Genomic DNA, 25,053 nt, shown 5'->3' with positions numbered 1-25,053 from the left:
AATTTCTGCATCTCCTGTCACTGCGTTTGCCCTGGCACGTTCAGTGATGGCAGGCAAGGGACAAAGACTGTACCCTTTGGTACCTTGCAGAAGGCTGCCAAGGGCAGCTTTGCAAAGTCTTACTTAATCTGAACACACAGCAAAACTTGGAGGGTTGCCTGGGGGTGAGCAGACAGCCTCCTGGTATCAACACTGTGGGTGGCTGGAGAAGGATGTGTGTGTCTTGGCTTTGTTCTCCCTCACCTGTGAAGGGACAGAATCTGCAGCTGAAGTTCTACAACGATGGCCAGTGCTAGGGACCAAAGTGATCCCCTGTATCAGCTACTGAATTTGGAACAGACCCACTGCCTATGTGGATGGACAGGCACATACCCGAAGGAGATCCTGTACATAGGAGAGGTGACCCTTCCCTTCACCCATATGGAGGGTCGCGCCATCACACAGCACTCGGCGATCTAGACAGTGGATCCAAATGGAATACCTCCCTTGCTAATTACAAAGAGGCACAACTCAGAGACAAGGTTTTCTGCACAAGCCTCCTTGGAACAGAAAAGAGCTGTGCAAGATCACTGCTGAATTTTAGACTGCCATCTTCTTGGCAAAGGGATCTGCCTTTCCCCCCTCTCTTTTAATTAAAAAAACTCTGCACAAAGACATTTACATTACATTACAGTGCTGAATTAAAAACAACCCATTTGTTCCTTTCCCACCAGGCTGAGCCCATTTCACAGGCCCCATCATGTTCTTTTCCCTCTCTACAACTCTCTTCCCATGCAGCATCCCCCAGTAGCTGTGGAAGCCTTAGATGATCAGATTAAAAGAGCAGAGCCACCAGCTCAGGAAGCAAGGACAAGTCCTTAAACCCCAAGTTACTGATTAACTGGGCAATAATAGCTGCAAGCCTCCTCACTTTGAATTGCAGTAATGATTGGACATCATTTCCCCTCTCTGCCTCCTCCAGCATCCCTCCCCTTCCCAAAAAAGTATCTAGTCCTGGCTATGGCTTCAGGCAGTAGCAGGAACAGATCCAGGCAGAATAAGCGCCTGGGGGTGAGTCAGTTCTTGAATAATGGAGGTGGTGTTTCTGTTTTCCATCACGTTTGCATAAAAGGATGTTCACTTCAGACCAGGTTGTAAATCAGGCAGTCAATTGGGTGGGAGTAGCTGGCTTCCCCTGGAGTGCTCCCTACGGTTAGGGACTGCTCCTGAACCCTACTGCTGCGTAGCACCAGAGTTCTTTGGCTGGTAAGCCCGTTCAGAAGTTCCCTTCACTGAAGGATCTTATCTCCAGCCAGGTCCTTTCCTGCAGATCTCAGCCACTAAAGCTACTTAGCCTGATCTGCAGTTTTTTGGCTATGCAGAAGTTACACAGCACTGTGTTACGCAGTTCCTGTTCATTGCTTTGGGGTTTGTGGAGGGGTTACACCCCATGGATAGAATCTGTCCATCTCCCTCTCTGCTGCCTTTTAATGGCACCCCAAACACCACCCTCTGAGGTTGCTAGTTCAACTTGCCTCCTGGGAGTTGCTGCTGCATCTCCTTCCCTGGTCGCACTTTTCCTGCCCCTCCTTTCCTATGAGCCTGTTCAGGGGAACTGGGATATATGTCATTCTCTCCCACTGCCATGTTTCAGACCACGTGCAACTTATTCATGAAGAACACATGCAGCTGTCTTATGCTGAGTCAGCCCATTTACCACCTGATCCTTTTAAACTGATATTACACCTGGGACCTTCTGCATGCCAAAAACATGCTTGACCACTGAACCACGGCCTCTCCCCTGTGGCCAGATTTATCTCTAGCCAGTGCTGTATATTACAGACCCAACTATACGTGATGCTTTGAATCTGTGATCCCTCATCCTCTATTATGGCTGCAAAAAGCAACCCAGGGTGGGGGAAGATATCGATTGCAGTCGCAGCACTGTGGAAGAGGGAGAGTTAACTTCATCCCCATCTCCTGCACTGTTTTCCAGACTGAAAATGGCTTCCTCGGGCCTGCTTTTGGCTCCAGTAGGGAAAGTATAGACGCAATACAGGTCGGTACCTGCCATTTAAAGCTGAAGACTTTCTGACTGAAATGATGGTGATGGTGGAGTTAACCCCCCACCTTCCAGAAGCACTGCCCAAGTCCATATTCCTTTCCTTCATGGATGCCTTTGCAGCTAAATCACCAGTGTGCTTGTGGGGGTATCCAATCATGAATTTCCAGGGTCATGTATATTATGGCTCTAAAGCGTCTTCTATGTTAAAAATATGCATGCCAGAAGTACGAATCCCTTTGCTTTAGCTTTTAAAAAGGATATTTATTTATTTACTTCATTTATGCCTCACTTTTCTTCCCAAACAGGACCCAAAGCAGCTCACAATATTACCTCCATCTCCATTTTTTCCTCACATCAACCCTGTGAGGTAGGGTAAGCTGAGAGTGTGTGACTGTTCTAAAGTCACCTAGCAAGCGTCCATGGCAGAGTGGGAATCTGAACCTGGGTCTCCTAGATCCTATTTTAACACTCTAACCACTACACCATCCATGTTGATTAACATTGTTATAGTTACTATTATTTGTAAAAGATAATCACAGCAGATGCTTAAAAACCACTGCTTACACACATGCACATGCACAAATACCCAATTACAAACAGCCTTTAAACCTTGCTGGGAAGCAGGCCCCACCCTACTACTCAAATCTAGTGGCCTTCATTGCTGGGACCTGAAATGCCTCGCTGATAATGGAAAGGTTGGGTTTTTTTTCTCAGCCAGGTCTCCAGTCCCCAGGAACACTCATGCTGGGGGACTGTGGAAATAGTGCTGCCACGACCTGCCCCTCCTGCATCGCCTCTGTCACCGGAAGCAATAGGGAGAGGGCAGGAATAGCAAGGCGTCTTGGTGTTTCTTTTAATTCCTGTTCCTTGCCTGTTTTCTTAAGCTGGTTATGGACAGCCCTAGAACTTCTAGTGCATGAGCTACAAATTGGTTTCCTCTTGCCTCCATATAGAAATACAGCCTTCTCTACTGGCCCACAGCAGAGAGAGCAACCAGCCAGTCCCTGCTCTGGCATGCCTGATCCATTTTTTCCTCTCATCCTGCCTGCTGCTAGTGGTGGTCTTCGTCCCATGAGCAGGGGTGGGTGAGGAATGTGTGATTAGCCACAGACAGCTGGAAGCAGAGCCACAGCTGCCAGGGTCTCCCCCCCTCCCAGGCCTAACCTGAGACATTTTTAATGCCTGAGATGGAAAGCCCAAATGGCAGCCTCCCATGCATGCTAATTAACCTGTGGCATGAATCCATCAAAATCTCCTGCATACACTTCACTGACATGAATGGGTGATGCCCAAGTGCATTGTGGTGGACTGTTCCTGGTGGGTCGAACTGTTCTTTTCTCCACTTTCCTTAATGGTACCACAATATCCACCTGAGCTTGCCTCATGACAGCATTTCCTTTGAGTGAATGACTGGCATGCTCAGGGCTCAGAAACTTACATGTACTGATGAGCTACAATTAGATACAAGTTTCCACAACAGAACCAATAGCAGCTCCCAGGGCCATTTCGGGCAGGGCAAATGGAAAAGGGCAGAAGGCTCTACTCCGTGTCCCATCCTTCCAGTACGGATTTTGCCCGCACACCTGGAAAATTAGTTCTGTGCACAGAGCTCCCGCAGCATATCTGGTCAACAGGATGGAGGGGGAACATGTGGGTGACGACAAGACTTTATATGGTATAGCTGAGACCTCAGAGTCAAACTAGATGAAATGCTTCCCCCAAATTCCATATTTGGGGCTCCCAAATGTTTTGTGACAGCTGCACCTGTAGGGGAAGAGGAGGACAGAATTCCCAACATTTTGCCTAGTTTGACCTTCTCTACCCAGATTATCTCCTTTTAGGTTGGTCACTTGCAGGGTGTTACCTGAAGCCATCTCCGAGACAGCAGCTCCTGCCACTTAACATAGGTCTGTGCAACCAGGTTCTTGAGCTCTGTCCGGTACATGATGCTGGGGTCCTCCCGGATGCTGGCACTGATGTGCTGCTGCAGCTGAGCACAGAGATGCTGGAGTGGTCCCTACAGAGGGGCAGTTATGCATTGAGTCAAGGGAATTAAAAGGTAGAATAGCAAACCTACAATGGGGCAACAGCTGGAGGCAGCAGAAATTGCTTCCTCCAAGTTAAGATCAAGCAGACAGTAACTCTGCTATTAGAATTCTACACCAAGGACACTGAAATTCTATGCTCAGGATAAACGGAACTCTGTGACATGTAGGCATCATTATTGAAGGAATTCTATTTTGTGTGTGTGTGTGGAGAGCCATTAAAATTTGCAATCTCGCCATATGTCTTGAAAAGCAGCACTACCTGATTCTGCTGGTTGAATAAATGGGGTTTTAACTCAACACTGGATTGCCTTGAAAGAATGTCAGAGAAGAAGCAAACCTCTAACTCTGTGCCATGACGCACATTACAAACTTCTGATGGGCTTAGAAGGGTGTTTCAAGTGGGTAGCTGTGTTGGTCTGTAGTAGAAGAGCAAGATTTGAGCCCGGGCAGTTTTGACTCTTGAAAGCTTATACTCTTTGAGTCTTTAAGGTGCTACTGGACTCGAACTGTGGGCTTAAAAGGGCATAACTCTGTTTAGGATGGCACGGACTGTGTACCGAGCTGTTCACAAATGTGTTAAATCTCCCCTCCTGCTTCTCTGTTCAAAATCGCTACCCCTCCCCAACAGCTTTTCATTAAAAAATTAAGGCTCATCAAGTTACCGTTACACAGTGTGGCCCTTACTATTCCATTGTTAATTGCAAAGTGGAGATCCACAATAGCTTTACACATGGCGTAACCCCAGGATTCCTCCAAGTGTGCCCTTTCTCCCTTCTCTGTGTTCTACCAGCAGAGCCTGGCTCCAGCAGCACCATGAAGTTATAATTTACGCTGCCCACAAAGCTGGGCTGCAGCCAGCTTCCTCCTCCACCAGGCTAAATGTCAGGCACCGTGCAGTAACTTATTTTATTCAAGTGAAGGGTCTGTTCTCTTCCCACGGGCAGAACACAGCCTCTGTATTACCAAACTAGCTCCTTGCTATCCTGCCCCTGGATCCTGACTCACCTGATTGCTCGAAGGCATAGCCTGGGTTCCCACAACCACATTGGCCAATATCAGGAGGCTGTAGCAGAGGTAGCAGGCCTGTAGGGAAAAGAGGAAAGGCGGTAATTCAGGCAGCCCTGTAGGACTTTTTGTTGAGGATTTCACTGCTTCTTTGCTGTTTCTGGTCACTCTCCTTCCAACCCTAGAGTCCTAAAGCGCCCATCTATTTTAACGGGGCTTGCTCAGGACCACTTCTTGAAAGATTGTGTCACAGGGGTCAGGTCTGTCCATCTCCCACTCTGCCACCCAACCCACCACACCAATGGTAGGGGCTAACATAAAGCATCCCCGTGGAAGGGTCCTAACATCTCTAATGAAGCGGTAGGTAAGTAATTGCAACGACAACAACAAAGCTTCATGTTAGGATCCATTTCATGGGGAGGAGCCAAGAGGACACAATGGTTTGTGCTGAGTGTATGTTAATACTCCTCTGTAACAAAGCAAAACAAAAAACCTCCAAACAAACCCAACCCGGTCCAGTTCACAATCAGTCTTGTGCAGGGGGGTGGGGGTGGATCATGATCCCTTCCAAGGCCTTGGCAGCTGTCAGGTGAGTCAGCTCTGCAGCTGTCTGTTGCCAGCCTCCATTCTTTTTCTAAACAGAAATCAGCAGTATGGAGCAACAGGGAAGGACTGTCATCTCTTGTTCCTCCACACCAACACCTGTCTTACGGTTGCTAGCCTCCAGGTGGTAGCTGGAGATCTTCCAGAATTACAACTGATCTCCAGATCACAGAAATTAGTTCCTCTGGAGAAAATGACTGCTTTGGAGGGTGAACTCTATGGCATTATATCTCAGTGAGGTCCCTCCCCAAACTCTGCCCTCTCCAGTCTCCATCCCTCAAATCTCCACGAATTCCCCATCCTGGAGGTGGAAATCCTACTCTGGACCTGGAAGTGTCTTCAATCCCCCAGCTTGTATAACCATGACTGTCTTTACAGTCTCTTGTGCAAAAGTCACCTCCGTAGAAGCCACTACTCTGCACAAAGCAGCATATACACACCAGCCCCTCCCACTCTGAAAAGCTATTACTGTAGGATGATGGAGAAGAGGTTGAGTCTAGGAGCAGAGTACTTGTGTAAGCACAGAACTTGTCCACACGAACGAAAAGGGACAAAATATATGGGAATAAAAGATCCCCAAGATACGTGTCAGGAGTAGGGAGTAAATTGTGTGCCTGCTACAATTCTTCACAAGCCCATAAAATACGATTGGCTACAGAATTCATATTATTATTATTACCCCATATTGCAAACGTATGTGTGTGTTCACCACTGTGCACACATGGGCCCATATAATGCGGAGAGAGAGCAGCTTGCCTAAGGCAATCTCATGGCTAGGTCAAAATCTCTTGGCGAGCATGCTTAGCGACTACATTCAATATTATGACATGAGGTTATACTTGAGATCTTTCGGTAGAGGTGATTTAATTATTGTGGATAACTTGAGAAATGCCAATAAAGGCGCTGTTGTTGTTGTTAAATTATTGTGCTTTTATTTTTGCGAGCTGCCTCAGGAATGATGTAAAAATGGAAAGATATGGTTTTAAAAAAACAAATTACAAATGGAATGTTGCTCTTTAAGGAGGTTCTTCTCAGTGCATGCAAGAAAGACCATGGCAGAGGTTTCAATAAAGTTTACTGAGGAATGAAAATGTAAATATAATACTTAATTGAGCATATAATGAGCAAAGATTGCACATATAATAAAGGGAAGTAATGCATGGCAACAGTGTAGGAAGAATATATGTGAAAGACAAGAAAAACAACTTGTGCAATAAGGAGAAAAGCAAATCATTCCATGCCACACGACAGAGATTGTGACTTGCTGAACAGATAATATGAGGGCAAAGGGCCTAACTACATGTTACATTTTCCTCATGTCCTCCCTGAGCCCTGGAGATTAGATGTGCGCTGCAAATTCCATGCTTGGAACTCAATTCTCAGGCATGTGAGGACTGATCCAGATTGGGCCTGTGGTGCTAAGGTTGCCAACCTCCAGGTATGCTACTGCTGTTACAACTCCCAGAATTACAACTGCTATCCAGACAACAACTGCTATCCTGGAGAAAGCGGGTGCTTTGGACGGTTGATTCTATGTCATTATCCCCTGCTGAGGTCTCTTCCCTCCCCATACCCTGCTCTTCCCAGTCTCCACCTTGAAATCTCCAGGAATTTCCCAGCCCAGAGTTGTCAAGGATATGTGGCATGCAGGAAGAAGGTACTTAAGCTTCCTCCTTCTGGTGCTGTTTTCCCAGCTTGAAATGGCCTTGGAGGACAATACTTGCCCCAATGGGGAAACTTATATTTAGCCCATCAATACATTTCCCAACAGGGAAAATAGTACTCTGCGGGGCCATCTGAGGTAAGGAAAATAGTGCAAGCAGAAAGGCTTATGCCTCTGACTCCACACACCACAAACTTGATTAAAATCAGAACCCTGCACGTATGGGAACTGAGTTCGAAGCACAGAAATCACAGAGCACAGCTGATCACGAGGACCCAGGGAGAAAGCAAGGAAAACATAATACATGGTTCAACTCTGAATTTTAAGTGGATAACGCAACAAGTGGGCACAATCCTTTGGGAAGTTCTGCACAAGACTCACTGCAATAAGCAGGAGCTGCACAAAAGCCCCAAATGAAAATAAAGCGGAGGGGGGGAGTGAAATACATTCCCTCATAGCTCTAACCCTCTCTAGTTGGTAAAAAGAGTCAAGGAAGTGAAGATTAATGGATTTTTGGGGAAGCTTCCTATACGCCTCAGGCCAAAAAATGGTGATGGTGGAGGCAGGGGAGAACTGTTCCTGGCACATTCTAGGAGGCAGAGGTGGCCCAAGGGTGGCTGAGGAAAAAGATTCAAAGGGTGCCTCCACCTCTGTATTAAAAATACCACATTGAACTAAATTAACCATTTGTTATCTGAGATGACAAGATCCGCTGCTGCACCACCAGATGCCAAGTAGTAGAGCATCTTCTTGGCATGCAGAAGGTCCCAGGTTCAATCTCTGGCATCTCTAGTGAAAAGACCTCTCTGCCTGAGGCAGCGCTGACCTTGCTGGACCAAGGGTCTGATTCCGTATAAGGCAGCTTCCTGTGTAGCAAATCAATGCCCTGCCTAATGGTAGGGCTGCCCCACTGACACCTAGGTGAGAATGTTAATAATCTTCCGGTGTGTCTTCTGGATGCTAGGACAAGTTTTCCTCTCATTGCAAGGGGTTTTCACAGATTGCCTGCTCTGCTGCCCCCATCAGGATCAGGCCCCACCTTTTATCATGCCCTTCCTCCAAAGAACTCAGGATGGAGTACCAAAGACTCCCCTCCTCCATTATATCCTCACAGCAACCCTGTGTAGTAGGTCGGGCTGAGATGGTGTGAGTGGGACAAAGTCACCCAACAAGCTCCATGGCAGAGTGGAGATCTGAACCTAAGTTTCCTCCATCCTAGCCCAACACGCTAACCACCATGCCATACTGGCTGTTTCTTCCTGACAGTCTGGAATGGGAAGTCTGGCTCAGTCTCGGTCAGCAACCATTTTTCAGGAGCGAGTGGGTGGATCAGAGCCTCAAGCCCTGCCCTTAAAGTGACCTTCCAGGCAGCTCTATGGTCACACACACACACCTTTTCCCTCTAGCTTGGTAAATATGTGTGGGGGCAGGGGGGTTGGGTAGTACATCTCAGTGGGATGGAATTGATCCAGAGGCCCTCCAGTTGCCCAGGCAGACAATCCCTCTTCTTGCTTGAAAATGACAAACAGGATAATGACACTGTAAGCTGCTGGGATATAAATACCTTTCCAGTACTTACCCCTATTTGAAATAAATGTCTCAACTTCACTTACATCACACAACTAACTCTGGTGTTGGATTGGATTGATGTTGGTGTGTTTCACTGGCAAGATCTGATTTATGATCCACAATTCTCTGTCTGCAGAAGATCTACCTTAGTTTAATTGCTGGTGTTGATTAGCTGATGGGGATTTCAAACAAGGAGTTGCCAGGAACGCATGTCAGAGGGAGGGGGAAGGAGTCCAGCATCTGAAGCAGGATAAAGATGCTGTGATCTGGCTCTCCTCCCTCTCCGTGGATCATAGGGCTTCACATTGTATAAATCTTGGGAGTCAGTTCTTTTTGCAGAACTTCCTGATATGAGCCAGGTGCTGTTTGTCCCAATTTTTGGTAAGGCTCTTGAAGGTTTTAGCTTGCGCTGATTATCTTTCATCCAGACAATACAACAGCCAAAAGGGCAGTGGGGATTGTTACATACTGTCTTGCACAAGCTTAGTGATGGAGGTCAGCAGGTAAAGAGGTTTTCAGGTAAGCTGTTTGCTGTGTGGATGCTAGCAAATTGCATTAAGAGATTGTAGGACAGACAGGTTTAGGCTAATGAGTGTTGGGGTGGGGGGGCAACCCTCTGATATCCTACCAATTCTCGAGTTCCCAGGGTGAGTTTTCTCCTCTTCCTTCTCTAATACCAGATGCCATTTATTGAATGGAGTTTTTTCCTCTTAAAATATCATTGTATGCCTTTATTCATCACCATCCCAATCCCTACTTGGCTGAGGAGGCAAATCAGTTTTGAAGCAACCTGCCTCTTTGGCAATGCAGATGGTTGTGTTGGAAACTTTTTAAAAAAATCTTTAAACTCTTTAGCATTTTCTTGTTATTTTTATAGTGATCTTGCTGATCACTTGAAAGCTCATCATGCACCTGAATTTGCTTGGACACCTCTAGAAGAGGAACTCAGAAAATGACTCTTAACAATTTCAGGGTCTCCTAAGAAGAAATGCAATGATGTAAGTTAAGAATCTCAGCTTTTAAATGCATGTTTGAAAATGCTTTCATGATTGGGAGCACAGGTGCTGCTGGGAGAAACAATCACACTGCATCTGTAGAAAATGCTGCATGCCTGCCTTTATCTACCTGCACAGGATTTAAAACCCTGGCACATAAGAACAAATAATAGAAGGCAAGAGTGACTCTGAGCATGTGCACAGTACATTTCTTTCACCCATTGAGTAACTACAGCCCATCTACAGTACTGGGAACAGGGAGGTTACATGCCAAGGTGAGAGAGGAGGAAAGCTTGAGCCCCTGCACACCTCTCTGCAAGAAATGAATTCTCGGGCCTTTGTATTGTGTACAACTCCTTGTAAAATGTTCCTGTAAAAACATAACCTTGGCTGCGGTCTTTGTCTGTCACCCACTGTTTTGCAGAACATAAAACATGAAATCCATGTGAGTCAGAGTGTTGCAAAGCCAGGCTGCCTTTAAGGCTGCTGGTCCCCTTGGAGCTATGCCTTCTCCCCTTTTTACACCCTACCTCCGCCGCCACAGCCAGAAAGGGAGCAGGTTGGGAGCTGCCAGCCCCAGCTGACATGTTCTGGGATGCTGGAGGAGGAAGATTTCGTCTGGAGCCAATACAAGCAGGGGAAGTGGAGGGCATGAAAGGAAAAAACATGGGCAGGCAGGCAAGTATTTAGAGCAAGGGGCAGGCCCTTGTTTAGTCTAGGCCTGACCTCTGAAGGGCCACACTAAGTGTTATGAAAGAAACCCAGAATTCCTAACCTCCCCTTTCTCTTGTAACCTACTGGGGCTAGAGAAGCATTTGCAAGGGAGAAGAGACTATTGCCCCATCCCAAACTGGCCAGTTTTTCTGGCGCCTGGGGAAATTTCTGGAGGGAGGAAGGTCACCGTGGATGTACCACACAGTCTGCCCTCCAAAGCTGCCATTTCCTGCAGGGGAACCAATCTCTGGGGTCTGGCAACCAATTGTTATTCTGGGGCCATGCCAGACCTGACCTTGAGGTTGGTAATCCTACTAGGGAAGGGCTGTGGAGTGCAAAGCTTCTGTTTGGCATGCAGAAAATCCCAGATTCAGTTGTTGGCATCTTTTGTTAAAAGGATCAGACAGTAATGATACGAAAGACCTCTACCTGAAACTTGGGAGACTTGCTGCCAGGCAGCATAGACAGCACTGATATTGATAGACCAATGGCCTGATTCAGAAAGTATAAGGTACCTTCATGTGTCCTCTACAAATGCCACCACCCCAGCTGAACTCCATAACCAGAAGCAAGCCCAGTTGGGAGGATTTGCAGGGAAATACCATTTGCCAGAGGAAGGATTAAGCATCCATTCTACGGATACCTTCTGTAAGTGCCTTTCCCTTTCATCCCATATTATCTCTCTAGCTGCAAACACATTTATTGAGATAACATCTAGTTTGTCTCTTGGATTTCCCCTTATTAGAAAAAGTTTTCATGCAGTGGTCTGTAAAAAGCGAGGAGGTAGCCTTAATATGGGACCCAGGAGGCCCTCTGAATGCGTTCACAGTTTTTACATCGAGTAGACAAACCATGAAGGCTCCCTGATTCCAAGAAATCTTTGGGAGAATTTAATTGTGTTCAGCTAGAACCATTTTTCAGGTTTTTAAATTTGATCACTGTTGCCAAGTAGGCCCTCTCCCCTGCTTTGAAGCCTGCTATGAACTGTGCTAGAGTTTCCTGCGTCACTGTTTTACTGCTGCACCAAAGATTGCTTTGCACGTGTGTGTTCTGATACACGTGTCAGTTTCCTGCCTGCGTGTCAATTACCCTGCTGCTGTAATAGACTGTGTAGTTTACTGACTCCATGTTTGGTTAACTGCACAGAGGACTCTTTTCCTGGGCAGCCCTGCCCTGACCTGTATCTGGATTCCCAGTGTGTGTGTTTGGACTTTATTACAAGTGTGCCCCGTGCCTGCATTGCCATCTGCCACGGACCGTGCCTGTTCCCTGCTTTGGACTGTGTTTTGTGTGCTGTTACCCCTGCCTCCATGGAAGCCTGCCTCATATGGGCCCAAGCCGCTGCTAGCAGCCGGGCGCCAGCCGGGGAAACCTCCAGCGAGCCTGGCTAGGCGCTCCCTGGTCAGTTCCCGCCTGGAGCCTCCCGTGAGCCGGTCGCCGAGCCTGCCCTCGCTACCGGGCAGCCTGCTATCCAGCCCCAGCTATGCCCAGCCGGCATCCATGTTCTCAGGCACCCAGAAGACCCAGAGGAAGAGACTGCTTTGAGAAGCCATTTCGGCAAAGCGGGCACACCACGTCCGCAGCGAGAGCCCCTCGCCCCGCTCTGCATATCTTAGGAGCCGCCCCGGAGAAGAGCTAAGTGCTGACCATCCCAAGCACTTAGAGAATGCATCTCAAAGAAACCTCCGCATTCCAGAGCTGATGACATCAGGACAAGCCCTGTCCGCTGGAACATCCTTTCAGCCCACTTGGATTTCCCCCTCCCTCTTTTGTCCCCTCTTCCTGAGGTGTCACTTATCACAATCTGATTACCAAAGTGGCCCATCCAAGCCATTCAGTAGCCCATTAGACCCTTTGTTTTAATCTGTGAGAACCACCAAGTACAGCACCAGCCCCAGGGTACATTTTGGGGTATTTAAGCTGGTCTCTCAGACCACTCGGTGCTCAGGCCATTCCTATCCAGACTTCCTTGCTGTCCGTCTGTGGTCCCAGTGCTGGCATTGGGCCACCCTCGCTGCTGTGTCTCTGCTTCGCTCCAGGATAAGTGAGTATTTCCCCTATCATCGTTGGGAACCAGCTAATGCGAACGTCTCTGTATTTCCTACTCTGTATTTCTTAGACCTTGTATGTTCTTTGTATGATTGTGCAAGCTAGGCTTACGCTACACTCAATACACGTGTTTGGACCTTACTCCTTGTCTGCCTCTTTTTCACTAGAGTGTCTGGGATCGGGACCTCCGTAAACATAGGTTATGATCCTCGCTTAATATTAATAGTTACAGACTGCTGCAGCTAATTCCCCATTATAATAAAAGAGCAGTTCTGGTAACAGTTTACTGGTGGAGAATGCGGGCATAACCCAGTTCGTGTGAATACACGTGAGTCGACACGCGTGTTTTCGGCGAACTGACTTAGAGGAAAATTTTCCAGACCTCAGTGTAAAGAGCGCAATTTAGCTCAGGGAATTAAAAGTGTGAGTGTGTGTGGCTCTAGCGAGCATTTCTATCTTGTGGGTTGGCTTTTCCCCATTTCCTCCTTCAGCCAGCTTTGGACTACTTGCCTTTTGTGGTGCACCGCGAGGCCCTCCAGCCGTTATAACCGGTGTACTGTGGGTGAGGACCTCTGAACTGGTGAAGTTCCTGGCCACTTTCCGGGCCGCCTAAACGCGTCTATGTGGGTGGGATCCCAGAAGTAGGCTCTATAGATTTATATATATCCTGAAGCAGCACATATAAAATTCTTTTCCGCCCTCCCCCGTCTCTCCTAAGTCCGTCCAAACCCCGTTCCTGCCAGCACTTAGGCTTCAATCCCCGCTCCGGAGGAAACGTGAAGGGATTGTTAGTCCGTTTGGTCAGTTTAGCTTTGGGAATCTAAAGCCAGGTTCCTGAAGCCCCGCGGCAGCCGGCCGCACCGTGCTTAAGAGTTTTAAGTTAGACTCTTGGGCGCCTTTCCGCTTGCGAGTTTTAAGTCAGACTCGTGGGCGCACCTCGCTTGGGAGTCAGTGGGACTCTTGGGCACACTTTTGCTTGGGAGTTGTTAGAACTCTTGAGCGCACCTCGCTTGGGAGTACAGTAAGCTTTACTCCTGGGCACTTTTGCTTGGGGACTTGCAGAGGCAGTCCTTGAGCGCATTTAGTCTTTTGGTCGAGGCTTGGAGACAGTTTAACCGTTTGTCTCTGAGCGTGAGGCCTGGGGACTTTTTGGAGTTTAGTTCTTGGGCAGAGAGCTTGAGAGCATTGTTGGCTTCTGAGCAGAGGCTTGGAAGCACTTCAGTTCCTGAGTAGAGGCTTGGGAGCATTTCTGGTTGCCTGAGCAGAGGCTTGGGAGACCCCTTAGTTGCAGTTTCCGGGCAGAGACTTGGGAACCCTTTTTGGTTTTCTGAGCGCATAGGCTTGGGAGACCCCTGAGCTTTGGTTTTCCGAGTATAGGCTTGGGAGACCCCTGAGCTTTAGCTTCTAGGCAGAGGCTTGGGAGCACTTTGGCTTCTGAGCAGAGGCTTGGAAGCACTGAGAAGTTTTTGTTCTTGGGCTTAGAGAGCTTGGGAGCACCTTCTGAGCCAGTAAACTTTTCCTGGTCCCGTGGCTTGTAGGCAAGCTTGAAACGGGAATAGGAATTTTTCCTTCTCCCCCGGTGGAGAAGAGCCGAGTGTAGAACCCTTAAAAATCCCCTTGTGAACCTAAAAGTAGAACCTTAAAACCCCCTGGTAAAAACCCTTGAGGACCTGAGGGAATGATAAACCTCCCAAAAGGAACATAGAGAGGAAGAAGTTGTTAAAACCCTTGAGCAGCTTTAATTGCCCCACCCCTGGTGTCGCTGATCTACTCTTTAACCTCCCCCGAGATCAGCCTTAAACAAAAAGTAAAAATGTACCGGGCAAACCCCACCGTGCCCCGCCTGGAGAAGTGGCTAGTTAAGAAGGGAGATTGCCCTTGGGAAGCCGGTTCCTTCAAGGGACCTGACCCACTCCAGATAGTCAGAAGTGCCTTCCAAGATTTTTGTGAGAAAGAGAAACCCAAGTCGAGCAAGAAAGACAGATACGGAGCTTGGGCACTTTTCACTGCCTTACAGGACAGCGTGTCCCTGATAAATAAATTACATATAGCGCAGGAAGATAGTGAGCAGGAGATAGAGAGGCTTAGAACAGCCCAGGACAGAGAGAGGAAGGAGCTAGAGGAGAAAGCCAAACGAGAACAGGACGCCCTGCATCTAGAAATCCAGAGTCTCAGGGCCAAACTAGTCGAACAGGAAAGAGACCATGAGGAGAAAGCAGTTGAGTGGCGCGCTGAACGCGTCAATTTCATATTGGAAAAACAAGGATTAACCACTGCCCTTCAGGATGCCCAGCACAAGGCTGAAGCGGCCACCGCTCATGCCGATATGGCTGAGCACGCATTAACGGAGGGACAAGAAGAGATTACTAAGCTCACCCATGCCGCCCGGTTCATGGCGGACCACAACCAGTCTAAAACCGCAGCCGCGGACCATTCAGCTTGTAAGAGGGAGCTAGAGGCCCTAAAGCGACACTTGGGGATGCAACAGGCCGTAATTTCCGCCGTGCACCCCTCAGCCCTCTTGGCCCTCCCAGAAGATAGTAAGGATAGCTGGGCATCTCAGTCGCCCCAGCCCGAGGAAGCCCCACAGCCCCTCCATCCCATAGCTACTAAGGAAATAGTATCCATGGACGAGGATGGCAGGAAAACAGACCGGGTCGTTAAAGAAACCCGCAATTGGAGGCCCGATGAGCTCCAAGCCATAGCAGATCGTATGGGACCCCTAAACCGAGACACGGCCATCCAGTGGTTCACCCATGTGACCACCTCCCAGCCCTCCGCTAGTGGTTCCGATGTAGCCCAGCTGGCCCGCCAATGCGCAGCCCCTGAAATAGTCTCGGCCCTGAATGCCTATATCTCGAACCGAAGGTTAGCCACACGCAGTCAGTATGGAGCAATCAAAGAGATCTGTGCATTCCTGTGGCCCACCAAGAGTTTGAAAGCCCTGTATATCGCGGAGTCCCAGAAACCTGGAGAGGACCCAGAGGCATATTTATCTAGGAAGCAGCTTCTCGCTGAGCTAGCAGATGAAGTAGATTTAGATGCAAGCGATGTACCCGACTTTGACGAGTTAGAATTCAGGAGAGCAGTCTTAGATGGACTCAATAGTATCACCCGCCTAGCACTGGCAGGAGTGGAGCCCGGGAGCATCTCATGGGGAGACCTGGAAGCTCGCATCAGAAGCATTGCTGGCCTGTTGCGAGAAACCGGCGCCATCCGCCATGTGAAGCCCCCGGCCTCTCGTAGGAAGGAGAGCGAGCCGATAAGTGCAGTCACCTATGCCAATCATGGCCCCCACTCTCAATACCGACCACAGGGACGCAGCCCGTATCCGGAGGCAAGGGGAGGAATCCTGAGGGGAAGGAGCGGCAGCTTTAACCGGGGAAGAGGACCAAGGGACTACCGCCCGGGAGTCTCCTTTGCGCCCGCCCCGAGTTACAGTTCCTCCTCCCAGCAAGGACCCCACGAGCCCCGACTACAGGATGCACCCATAGCCCCTTCTCACTCGCGAGCATCGCACCCGTACCACCATCAGGTCTACCCGCCTCCAGATCAGTCTAACGCTTGGGGAGCATCGCAGGGCGACCACGAGGGCTACCGGGACCGCGGCAGCACGCCCCAGTCCAGGGACTCCCTCCGTTGGGAACTATGGATGCGCCTCAAAAACATTGGAGCGAACATGGAGCTCTTCGACGGAAAGCCCACGTCCGTTCTAATGAAGGCGATCATGGAGTGGGAAGACCAGCAGCAGCCCCCAGTACCTCCGTCGGCGCCCCCTTTGCCGCCAGACCCTCCCTTCTCGAGTCCCCCGATAGCTGCGGTTCGAGAACGCCCGAGCTCCAACAACCCCTTTAGAGGAAGCGCCGCTTCTACCGATCAGGGTGCAGGGTCAGAATAGGGTTGCCCCGGGTCCCAGTCTCCCTCCGTGGGCATAGTTGCCAAAATAAAGCCGGACACATGGGGGAGACCGACAGTGAAGGCAGGGATCGGGACTCCCGGGGAAAAGAAGAAGCCTGCCACCCTCCTCATAGATACCGGAGCTTCACTTAACATACTCCGGCCCACCTTAGTCACAAAGGGAACTCAGACCCCCACAACCATGCAGCTCGCCGGTTTTGGAGGCGGCACGCAGGAATCCCCGGTCTGGCAGGATATCCCCCTCTCCGTTGGGAACCTGGCCACCCGGATTTCGGCATGCGCAAACCGGGGAGAAGATGATGGACTTTTGGGCATGCCATTTTTCCGTGCCGAGGGACTGACCATTGACTTAGCGAACGGGCTCCTGTGGCGCATCCCGGGAGGCCCAGACTTTGTTAATGCAGTCCATCGATGCGCAGCCCTCAAGGCCCCCCTTCCTCTCGCCCCCATCACAGGAGACCCCTGGGTTCAGGACTTTCCCGAAGTGTGGGTGACAGATAAGGCCGAGTGTGGGATAGTGAAGGGCGCCTGCGTCCTGATAGAAGGAAAGGATCCCCCTCCCCAAAGACAGTACAAGTACCCAGCAGAAGCTGAGGCAGGGATAGCCAAGACTATAGAAGGACTCCTTGAGTGGGACGTCATACTCCCGATGCAGTCCATCTGCAACGCCCCATTGTGGCCAGTTCTGAAAGCAGATGGAGTGACCTGGAGAATGACGGTCGACTTCCGTGCCCTGAATGCTACCACCCCTCCAGTTGCCCCGGTTGTGGCCAAGTACAATGAGATCCTGACGGCCATTGCCGCTGGGTCCCGGTTCTACTCGGTCATAGACCTGGCCAACGCTTTCCATTCTATCCGGTTGCATGAGTCTTGCTGGTACAAGTTCGCGTTCACTTTCCGCGGCCAGCAATACGCATTCAAGCGGACACCCCAGGGATTCCACTCCAGCCCCAGCATTTGTCATGCCCATGTAGTTCAGATGTGGGAACGCCTCCAACCCTCCTCGAGGCCCCACGTACTGAGCTACGTGGATGACATTTTAGTCCACGCCCCCACGGAAGAATTAGCCCGCCAAATCACCAGGGAAGTCCTGGAACTCCTCCGCGAGACTGGGTTCAAGGCAAGCAGGGAAAAGGCCCAGTTGGTTCAGACCAGCGTCAAGTACCTGGGTCTGACCCTGGGGCCCGAGGGTCGCACCCCGGACGCCCAGCGAATGGAGGTCATTTCCAAGCTGCCTGCACCCACCGATGTCCCCTCCCTCAGAGCCCTTCTAGGAACTTTTAACTTCTCCCGAGACTTCATTGAGTCCTTTGCAGACAAAGCTCGCCCCCTTTATGCTCTCCTCAAAAAGAACACTCCCTGGGAGTGGGGACCGGAGCAACAGACAGCCTTAGCCGAGCTAAAGCGCAGCCTGGCCGCAGCCCCGGCCCTAGCCCATCCAGATGTAACTCAGCCATTCTTTATTCAGCTGGCAGTATCAGACAAGAGCATAGGAGCCACGCTCACCCAGCAGCAAGCGGGGACCGCTAGAGTAGTAGCCTATGCCTCTCGCAACCTAACCGCAGTAGAAACGAAGTTCAGCCCATGCGAAAAGACTTGCCTTGCTCTAGTTTGGAGTCTGACCCATTGGGAATTTATCATAGGAGGCTCCCGCACAATAGTTCAAACTACTCACACGCCCCTCAAATATATTCTGTATGGCAAGATACAAGACGGACAAGTTTCAAACGCCCGCATAGCACAGTGGACCCTGGCCCTGGTCAACCGCGGAGTAGAATTCAAGAAGGAGACCACTGAGCCACCAGCCCCCTATGGCCTGTTAGTAACCGGGACCGAGCACGAGTGCCCCCTGGACCCGCCACCGCAGGTTGTCTGGCCAGTCACTTGGGGAGTCCCGCTAGGGGAAGCCCGACAGAACGGCTTCACATGCTGGTTCTGTGACGGCTCCTCCTTCCACGTTGGAGGCTCCCCACGGACAGGCTATGGCGCCGTGCGAGTGAGCGACGCCCACACTCTCAAAGGTCCAGCCCGCCCCCATTCCAGCCAAGCGGCTGAGGTGCAAGCGCTTCTGGCAGTGCTTGAGTTTGAGCCCCCAGAAAGCCCACTTGCCATTTACACAGACTCGGATTGGACGGCCAAAGCCGCCACGGTCTGGCTCCCGGTATGGCAGAATCAGGGGTGGAGAGCTAGCGATGGGAAACCTGTAGCCCACCTACAGCTATGGCAGCAAGTAGCAGCACTCCTCCAGTCCCGCTCAGGCCCAACGCAGGTGACCCATGTCAAGGGACACCAGAAGACGAACTCAGAGACCGCTTACTGGAATGACCAGGCAGACCTCGCAGCCAAGGCAGCCGCCACTGAAAATGCTCCCCTGCTGGAATCAGCCACCGATTGTCCCCTCCGCCCTGTCACCACTCGGGCACAAGCCCGCAGCCAAGTTCAGGGAACCGCAGGAACACTAGACCTAGCACAACTGCAGCAATCTGACCCAGAAATAACTGACCTCCTAGCCGCAGGAAGGGATCAGACAGGGAGACTCATGATCAGAGAAGAGGAAGGCATAGTTTGGGCAGTAGATACAGCCGGCGAACGCCATTGGGTAGTGCCATTGGAAGTTAGGGCGGACTTAATTCAGTTTGTCCACGAGCAGGGACACCGAGGCAAGGATCTGACTCTGGAAAGGGTAAAAGAGGTTGGTTGGTGGCCTGGCATGCGCACCGAAGTAGCGCAATGGGTAGACAACTGTCTGTCCTGCGCTATGGTCAATGCAGACCCCACCGGACCTAGAGCCCCCCTCCAGCATCAGAGAATTGACGGACCCTGGGCTCGCATACAAATTGACTTTATCGGCCCCCTTCCCCCCACTGCTCGCGGCAATCGCTACTGCCTCACTGTCATAGACCCCTTTAGCAAATGGGTCGAAGCGTTTCCGTGCAAGCGCAACAATGCAGCCACCACAGCCAAGTTACTGTTCAACAATGTCTTTTCAAGATGGGGCATTGTGAGAGTCATGGACTCTGATTTAGGCTCACACTTCATCGGAGAAGTCACACAGGAGCTTTGTAAAGCACTGGGCATCCAGCAACGGTTCCACATAGCCGGCCACCCTCAGGCTTCAGGCGCCATAGAAAGAACCAACCGGACCCTCAAGGAGGCTCTCCGCAAGATGGTTCGCTCCTCCGGGAGAGACTGGGATGAAAAACTCCCCATAATCCTAATGGCCATTAGAGGCACTACCGCAGTTCACGGGCTAACACCCCATATGGTAATGACAGGGCGAAGAATGCAGCTCCCGGAAGCCTTCTGGCTAGATACGCAGCTCCCTTCCGATATGCAGCCTGTAGTGATTAATGATGCTTGGGTCCAGGACCTGCTCTCATCCATACACGCCGTCCACATGCAAGTGGCCCAGAGGTTGGGAACAGCTCAGAAGGATATGGACCGCAAATTGGGATGGGTCAGGAACCCCAGGCAGTGGGAGGAAGGACAGCTCGTTCTATACAGGAAGTTCTCACAAAAGGCGCATTCACTAGCAGCCAAATGGCAAGGCCCAGTCCCCATCATAAAAAGAGTCTCCCCAGCTGTCTATCAGGTAGCCATCCAGAGAAGGACAGGAGGAACGTGGCTAAAATACTTTCACGCCTCTCAATTAAAAGAATGGAAAGGAAAACCGCTCCAAACCGCCCCTCCTGTGTACGACCCTGGGGGAACCGCCACCAGCCCAGTCCCCCTCTGCCCAGTGATTCGCCAGATATCCCTTCACCCTGGGCCAGAGATACCCTGTGTCCCCTTAGACCAGACCTTCGTAGCTTTAGTATAAAAAGGAACAGTAGAATATGTAAATGTAAGTATAGATGTCAAGAGTTTTTCCAATTCTATTCTTTAACTTCATTAGGCGGGCCCCACAGTTGGGACCCTTGGGGAAGACACGGCAACCAAAGCCAAATAGGACCACCACCGAAAGTGATTCTTGATTGGATTGTAAGCCGCATGTTCGGAAAAAAATTGCACAGGCAAAAGAGATTTGCTGTGTGTGAAAGTGTTTGGAGAGGCGTTAGCCCAGAGGTGCATACATTCTTTCGAACATAGTGGAATCACCAAATAAGGTGATCCCTGTATTCGAAAATATATCACCCGCCGTGCTGGTGAAGATCCCGCATCTACGTAGATTTGGGGTCTCACCTGCCAGACCCACGCTTTCGCATGATGGTCGGCTTTGGCTTTGAGGGCCGTGCCTCCCCTGGAAAAGGACCCCCAAACAGCCCAATACCCCTCTTTTACTAATGTTCATGTTCGTCACGGTGAGTTGCTATACGGCGCCACCATCTAGTACGCTTTAGTGCAAAAGTAAAAGACCCGCCAGTATTTTGTAAATATGTTACCTCTGGAATATGTTATTGGGGTGCGTTCGCCACGCACAAGGGGCAGCGTACCTCATTTACATAGCCAGGATCCCCTGCGCCAAGATGACCCCCGAATAACCCAGACCCAGTGGCGCCGGCAGATCTCGGCCGCCTCCGCCGCTTTTCGATAAACGCCGCCGAGCGCCTTCGGCTCCACTTCGGCCCTTTCCGCCAGCAGCCGCCTGCCCCACGTAATCTTTTCCCTTGCCCGTACCGCACAAGGGAAAAGAAGGGGGGGAGACATATTGAAGTTGTAATGAAGCCATGCCAGGCCTTCCAAGTGAGGGCAACCCAAAAGTACCCCACACCCGTGTGCCTCTTGCTCCGTGTATTTTTCTTTTGGCTCAGTGCATTTTTCTTTTGCTCAGTGTATTTTTCTTTTTGCCCGGTGTACCTTTTTAAAACCAGAAAATGGGGCCTCCCGAGGGAGTCCCTCCAAAAATTGCTAGTCCTGCAAACATATGACGAAAGCCCATTTTTAGGAAATTAAAGCGAGGGCCCCCGTCTGCAGCAACCCTTATAGTTAATGGAAACCGCTCTCTAGTTTTCTTTCCTTTTTAAAACGGCAAGGCCAGGCCGAGCCGGACCGATAGCCCTCAGCCCGCAAAATAAAAGCAGCCCGCCGCCAAGCAAGGGGCACCTGAAGGCCACATAGCCTGGGCACCCAGGGACCCCTGGGGCGAGTTTGCATAATCCCGCCTAACGCACAGCCGACCCTCGCTCGACGTAAAGACGTCCCCCCTTTATACACGCTTTAGAAAGAAACCTTCGTACAGGAGTTCCCCAGAGCAACAAGCTGGAAGGCCCGCTTAGTGCTCCGGGACTTCTCGTTCGAACCCCGCTTAACATACAGTGCTGGCAGAAAAACGCCCTCCCTTTTCTTTTTCCCTACTTCACCTCACTCATTTATTTTGCTGCAATAAACTCAGGGAGCCTGTACTTATATCCGCAGGTCTCCCCAGGATATTTTCACCACAAAAGGAAAAAGGAAGGCCAGGAGATGAGGCACCTGGCTACTCTGTGTTTGCTCGTACTGGCAGGCACCCTAATAGAGGGACGCCCGTCCAAATTAATGCCCTACCCCCACTGGAGATGTATTAATACACTAGCTGGAAATGAAATGATGGTCTGCAAGGTTGTGCAGCAGAGCAATATGACCACCCCCACGGATCGCACAAACTTCCGCAGTTGTGAAGAGCAGTGGATCCGACCCCCAGAGCTTGTTATTTTATGTGTGGGAGTCAAAACCATGTCCCAAGAATTAGTATGTTACTCGCCTACTGATACAGTCTCACCACTTGCTCCAATTCCATGTATGTTTCTTCCCCGTACCAGGCCAGCCCCCACCGCAGTCCCGGTGGTAGACAAATATACCACCCCTGCCAACTTCGAAACCTCGCCATTTGTCACTGAGGCTTTCGGACCGTACTGTGAAGTTATTTTAGTGTCGGCCGCAGTATGGAAGGCAGGAGACCCCTTTAGAATGACCATCCTACTAGGCACCACTGCCACTGAGTCTGCATCAGTCACTATCACGCCCCCTTCAGGCACAGTTCTCTCCTTTGCTATAGAGCGCTGGGAGAACCTGACCTGGATTGTAAAAGAGGAAGACCTAGCCAAACATGGCCCACCCGATTGGATTCTGGTTCAACAGACGCCCGAATGCCAAACCAAGCCCCTAGTAGAGAAATTTCACCGGCTTGGGCTGCTCTTTGTAAATTTGACTCACAAACCAGGCAATTATTCCCTGCTGATCCGGACCCAGGAGACCCACACCATCCAAATTGACCCTTTGATTGCTAGCAATGAACAATTAAGCCAAGGCGGCACGCATATAGTGGGCTCCCATGTTTTGAAGACTGACATTCGAGAGAGAGTTCTAGTCCGCCCTCAAATGTCTTTAAAAGAGATCCGCATAGACTTAGCTGAGCTAAATATAACCCAGAGGCTGCCGCAGTGCGCTCCCTATCTGGAGGCCGGTAGCAAGGGTTGGAATGCATGGCTGCAACTGTGGATCGATCCCTCCCCCTCTCTCTCGCGTGCCAGGCGAAGCATTGCCGACTGGACTGCTCCTGCAGCCGGAGGCTTAGCAATCATGGATTCGGTCAACATTGAGACTCTCGCTAATAAGTTTGCCCATGTCACGACTAGCATCTCCGACTTAGGTAAACCGGTGGTGCAGTCCCTAAATTCCATTTCGAATGGGCAACACGAGATCAGCTCCATTTTAGTTAACTGGGAGAGTCAAATTGAAAGAGATTTTTCTCTGCTGCTCAAAGGGACACAGTCTTTGGAACGCAACATGTCAATAGCCATGGCATGTATGCAAGCCCAACAATTAAATCAGGCTGTGGCCATGGGGCTAATTCGGCAAGCCACGGATGGGCATTTGCCCCTGGAAATTAAAAGATTGATTATGCCCAAATTGTCACCCATAGAACTGGAGCTTGAATCCTGGTGGTCTCTTGTAAATTCCTCATTCTCACCGACCACCCAGGAGCTTAAATTATTTTTATTAACGGCCAGTGCGCACGAGTCATTCCACGTGTATCCAGTCGTGCCTCTGGGACTCCAAGTCAGCGACACCGAAGTCCTCTACGCCCGCCACCCCCGACCATTGGGCCCGCTTCACCCCGACCGGATGGCAGCTCGTCAGCCTCCAAGGGTGCCAGCATCGAGACCAGACCGGCTTCATTTGCCAGGACCAAGCCTTTGCACCTCATCACCCCTGTGTAGCCCCGCAAGTCGACGCCCTCAATGAGTGCCCTTTCGAGGTCGTCCGGGAGAACAGCTCCGCCGTGGTCTACATTGGGAAAGGATGTGCCTGCGTGCGAACGGCCTGCGACTTTGTGATCCTGAACTCGTTCCAGCTCAAGCCCGTGATCCCGGGAGTCAACCGCTGCTTCTGTAACCTGTCTTCGGTGGCAGCCTGCGACTCCACCTACACGGTACCGGTCTGGACCCAAGAAGAGATCCTGGTGGCACCCTCCATCTATCGTTATGTGAAGCCTGTCGCCCTTGGCATCGGTCTGGAATTAATCCACGAGCTCCTGGCCCACCCGCAGCTCCACCGCACCCTCCAAAGCATCCAGAGGGACGGGGATACCACTGCTTTGGTTGTGTCCCACAACGGAAAGGAGATTTTGGATCTTGTCCAGCGAATCAAGACCACCGGTGAGCACTCGTGGTGGGAGACCCTCTTTGGCTGGAGCCCCACTGCCACTGGAATTTACAATTTGGCTTTGCACCCGATCGTTGTGATTTTGGCCTTTCAAGTTTTGTTGTGTGCCTCATTACTTTATTTGGGCTGTTGGAGCCGCCGACAGCTCCAGCAACTCCAACTATCCTACCGTCTGGACCATTACAATCCAGACCTACTCTTGCCCTAATGGTTATTCTTGGCGCCCTCCTTTAACCCTTGTTTGTTTTATTGCTTGTGCCGGTATGAACTATGATTATGTTTATTACTATGTGTACGGATCCTGCACCGGCCCCATGGACGCTCTGCTGCCGGACGCCGCTCCGAGGCCCTCTTGTGGACTAGGGGGGGACATATTTCTCTGCCTCCCAGCCCACGGCCCTTCTCCAAACGACCGCCAGCAACGCCACCGCCATGAGGACTAGAACTGTGTGCCTGAAGCCCTTCTCGCCGCCTGCCGACCCTGCTCTGCGGATTGACACAGACAGCAAGGGGGGGTGGAAGTGTGTTTTGGAGCACATGAACTAAGCTTGCTTGTTCTTGTAAATATGCAACCCAGTCCAGCAGCTGTACTGCGGACTGAGCCGTCTGTGATCTTTGTTGCTCTATTGTTTTATGAATTTCTTTCCACTGCTTTTATGAATGTTAACTCCCATGAATTTAGCCCCGAACTAGTCCCTCTCTCTATCTATTGCAAGTGCGCCCATGAACTTTATCCCTATGAATTTGATTTTAACCTTGAATTGCCTTCTTAACCCAACTCCCTCCGCCGAGGCAGTTCTAGTCTATGAATTTGATTTTAATCCAGCCATGTTGATTTGGGTTTTAATTGCAGAGTGTATT

At 50.5% G+C, this 25,053-nt stretch overlaps 1 protein-coding gene across 1 annotated transcript in view; it reads right to left on the bottom strand.

Moving 5' to 3' along the window:
- Positions 1 to 25,053, bottom strand: part of FAM178B (family with sequence similarity 178 member B) — a 202,698-nt gene that overhangs the window by 1,326 nt on the left and 176,319 nt on the right. The window contains exons 8-9 of the mRNA XM_054997241.1: positions 5,098 to 5,175; positions 3,909 to 4,061 (exon numbers count right to left, since the gene is read on the bottom strand). Of these exons, the coding sequence (XP_054853216.1) occupies positions 3,909 to 4,061; positions 5,098 to 5,175 (231 nt within the window). The remainder of the gene's footprint in view (positions 1 to 3,908; positions 4,062 to 5,097; positions 5,176 to 25,053) is intronic.

Source organism: Eublepharis macularius, chromosome 14 (genome assembly GCF_028583425.1).
Source record: "Eublepharis macularius isolate TG4126 chromosome 14, MPM_Emac_v1.0, whole genome shotgun sequence".
NCBI classification, from domain to species: Eukaryota; Metazoa; Chordata; class Lepidosauria; order Squamata; family Eublepharidae; genus Eublepharis; species Eublepharis macularius.
The sequence above is the reverse complement of the archived record's forward strand: the minus strand, read 5'-3'. Positions and strand labels throughout refer to the sequence as shown.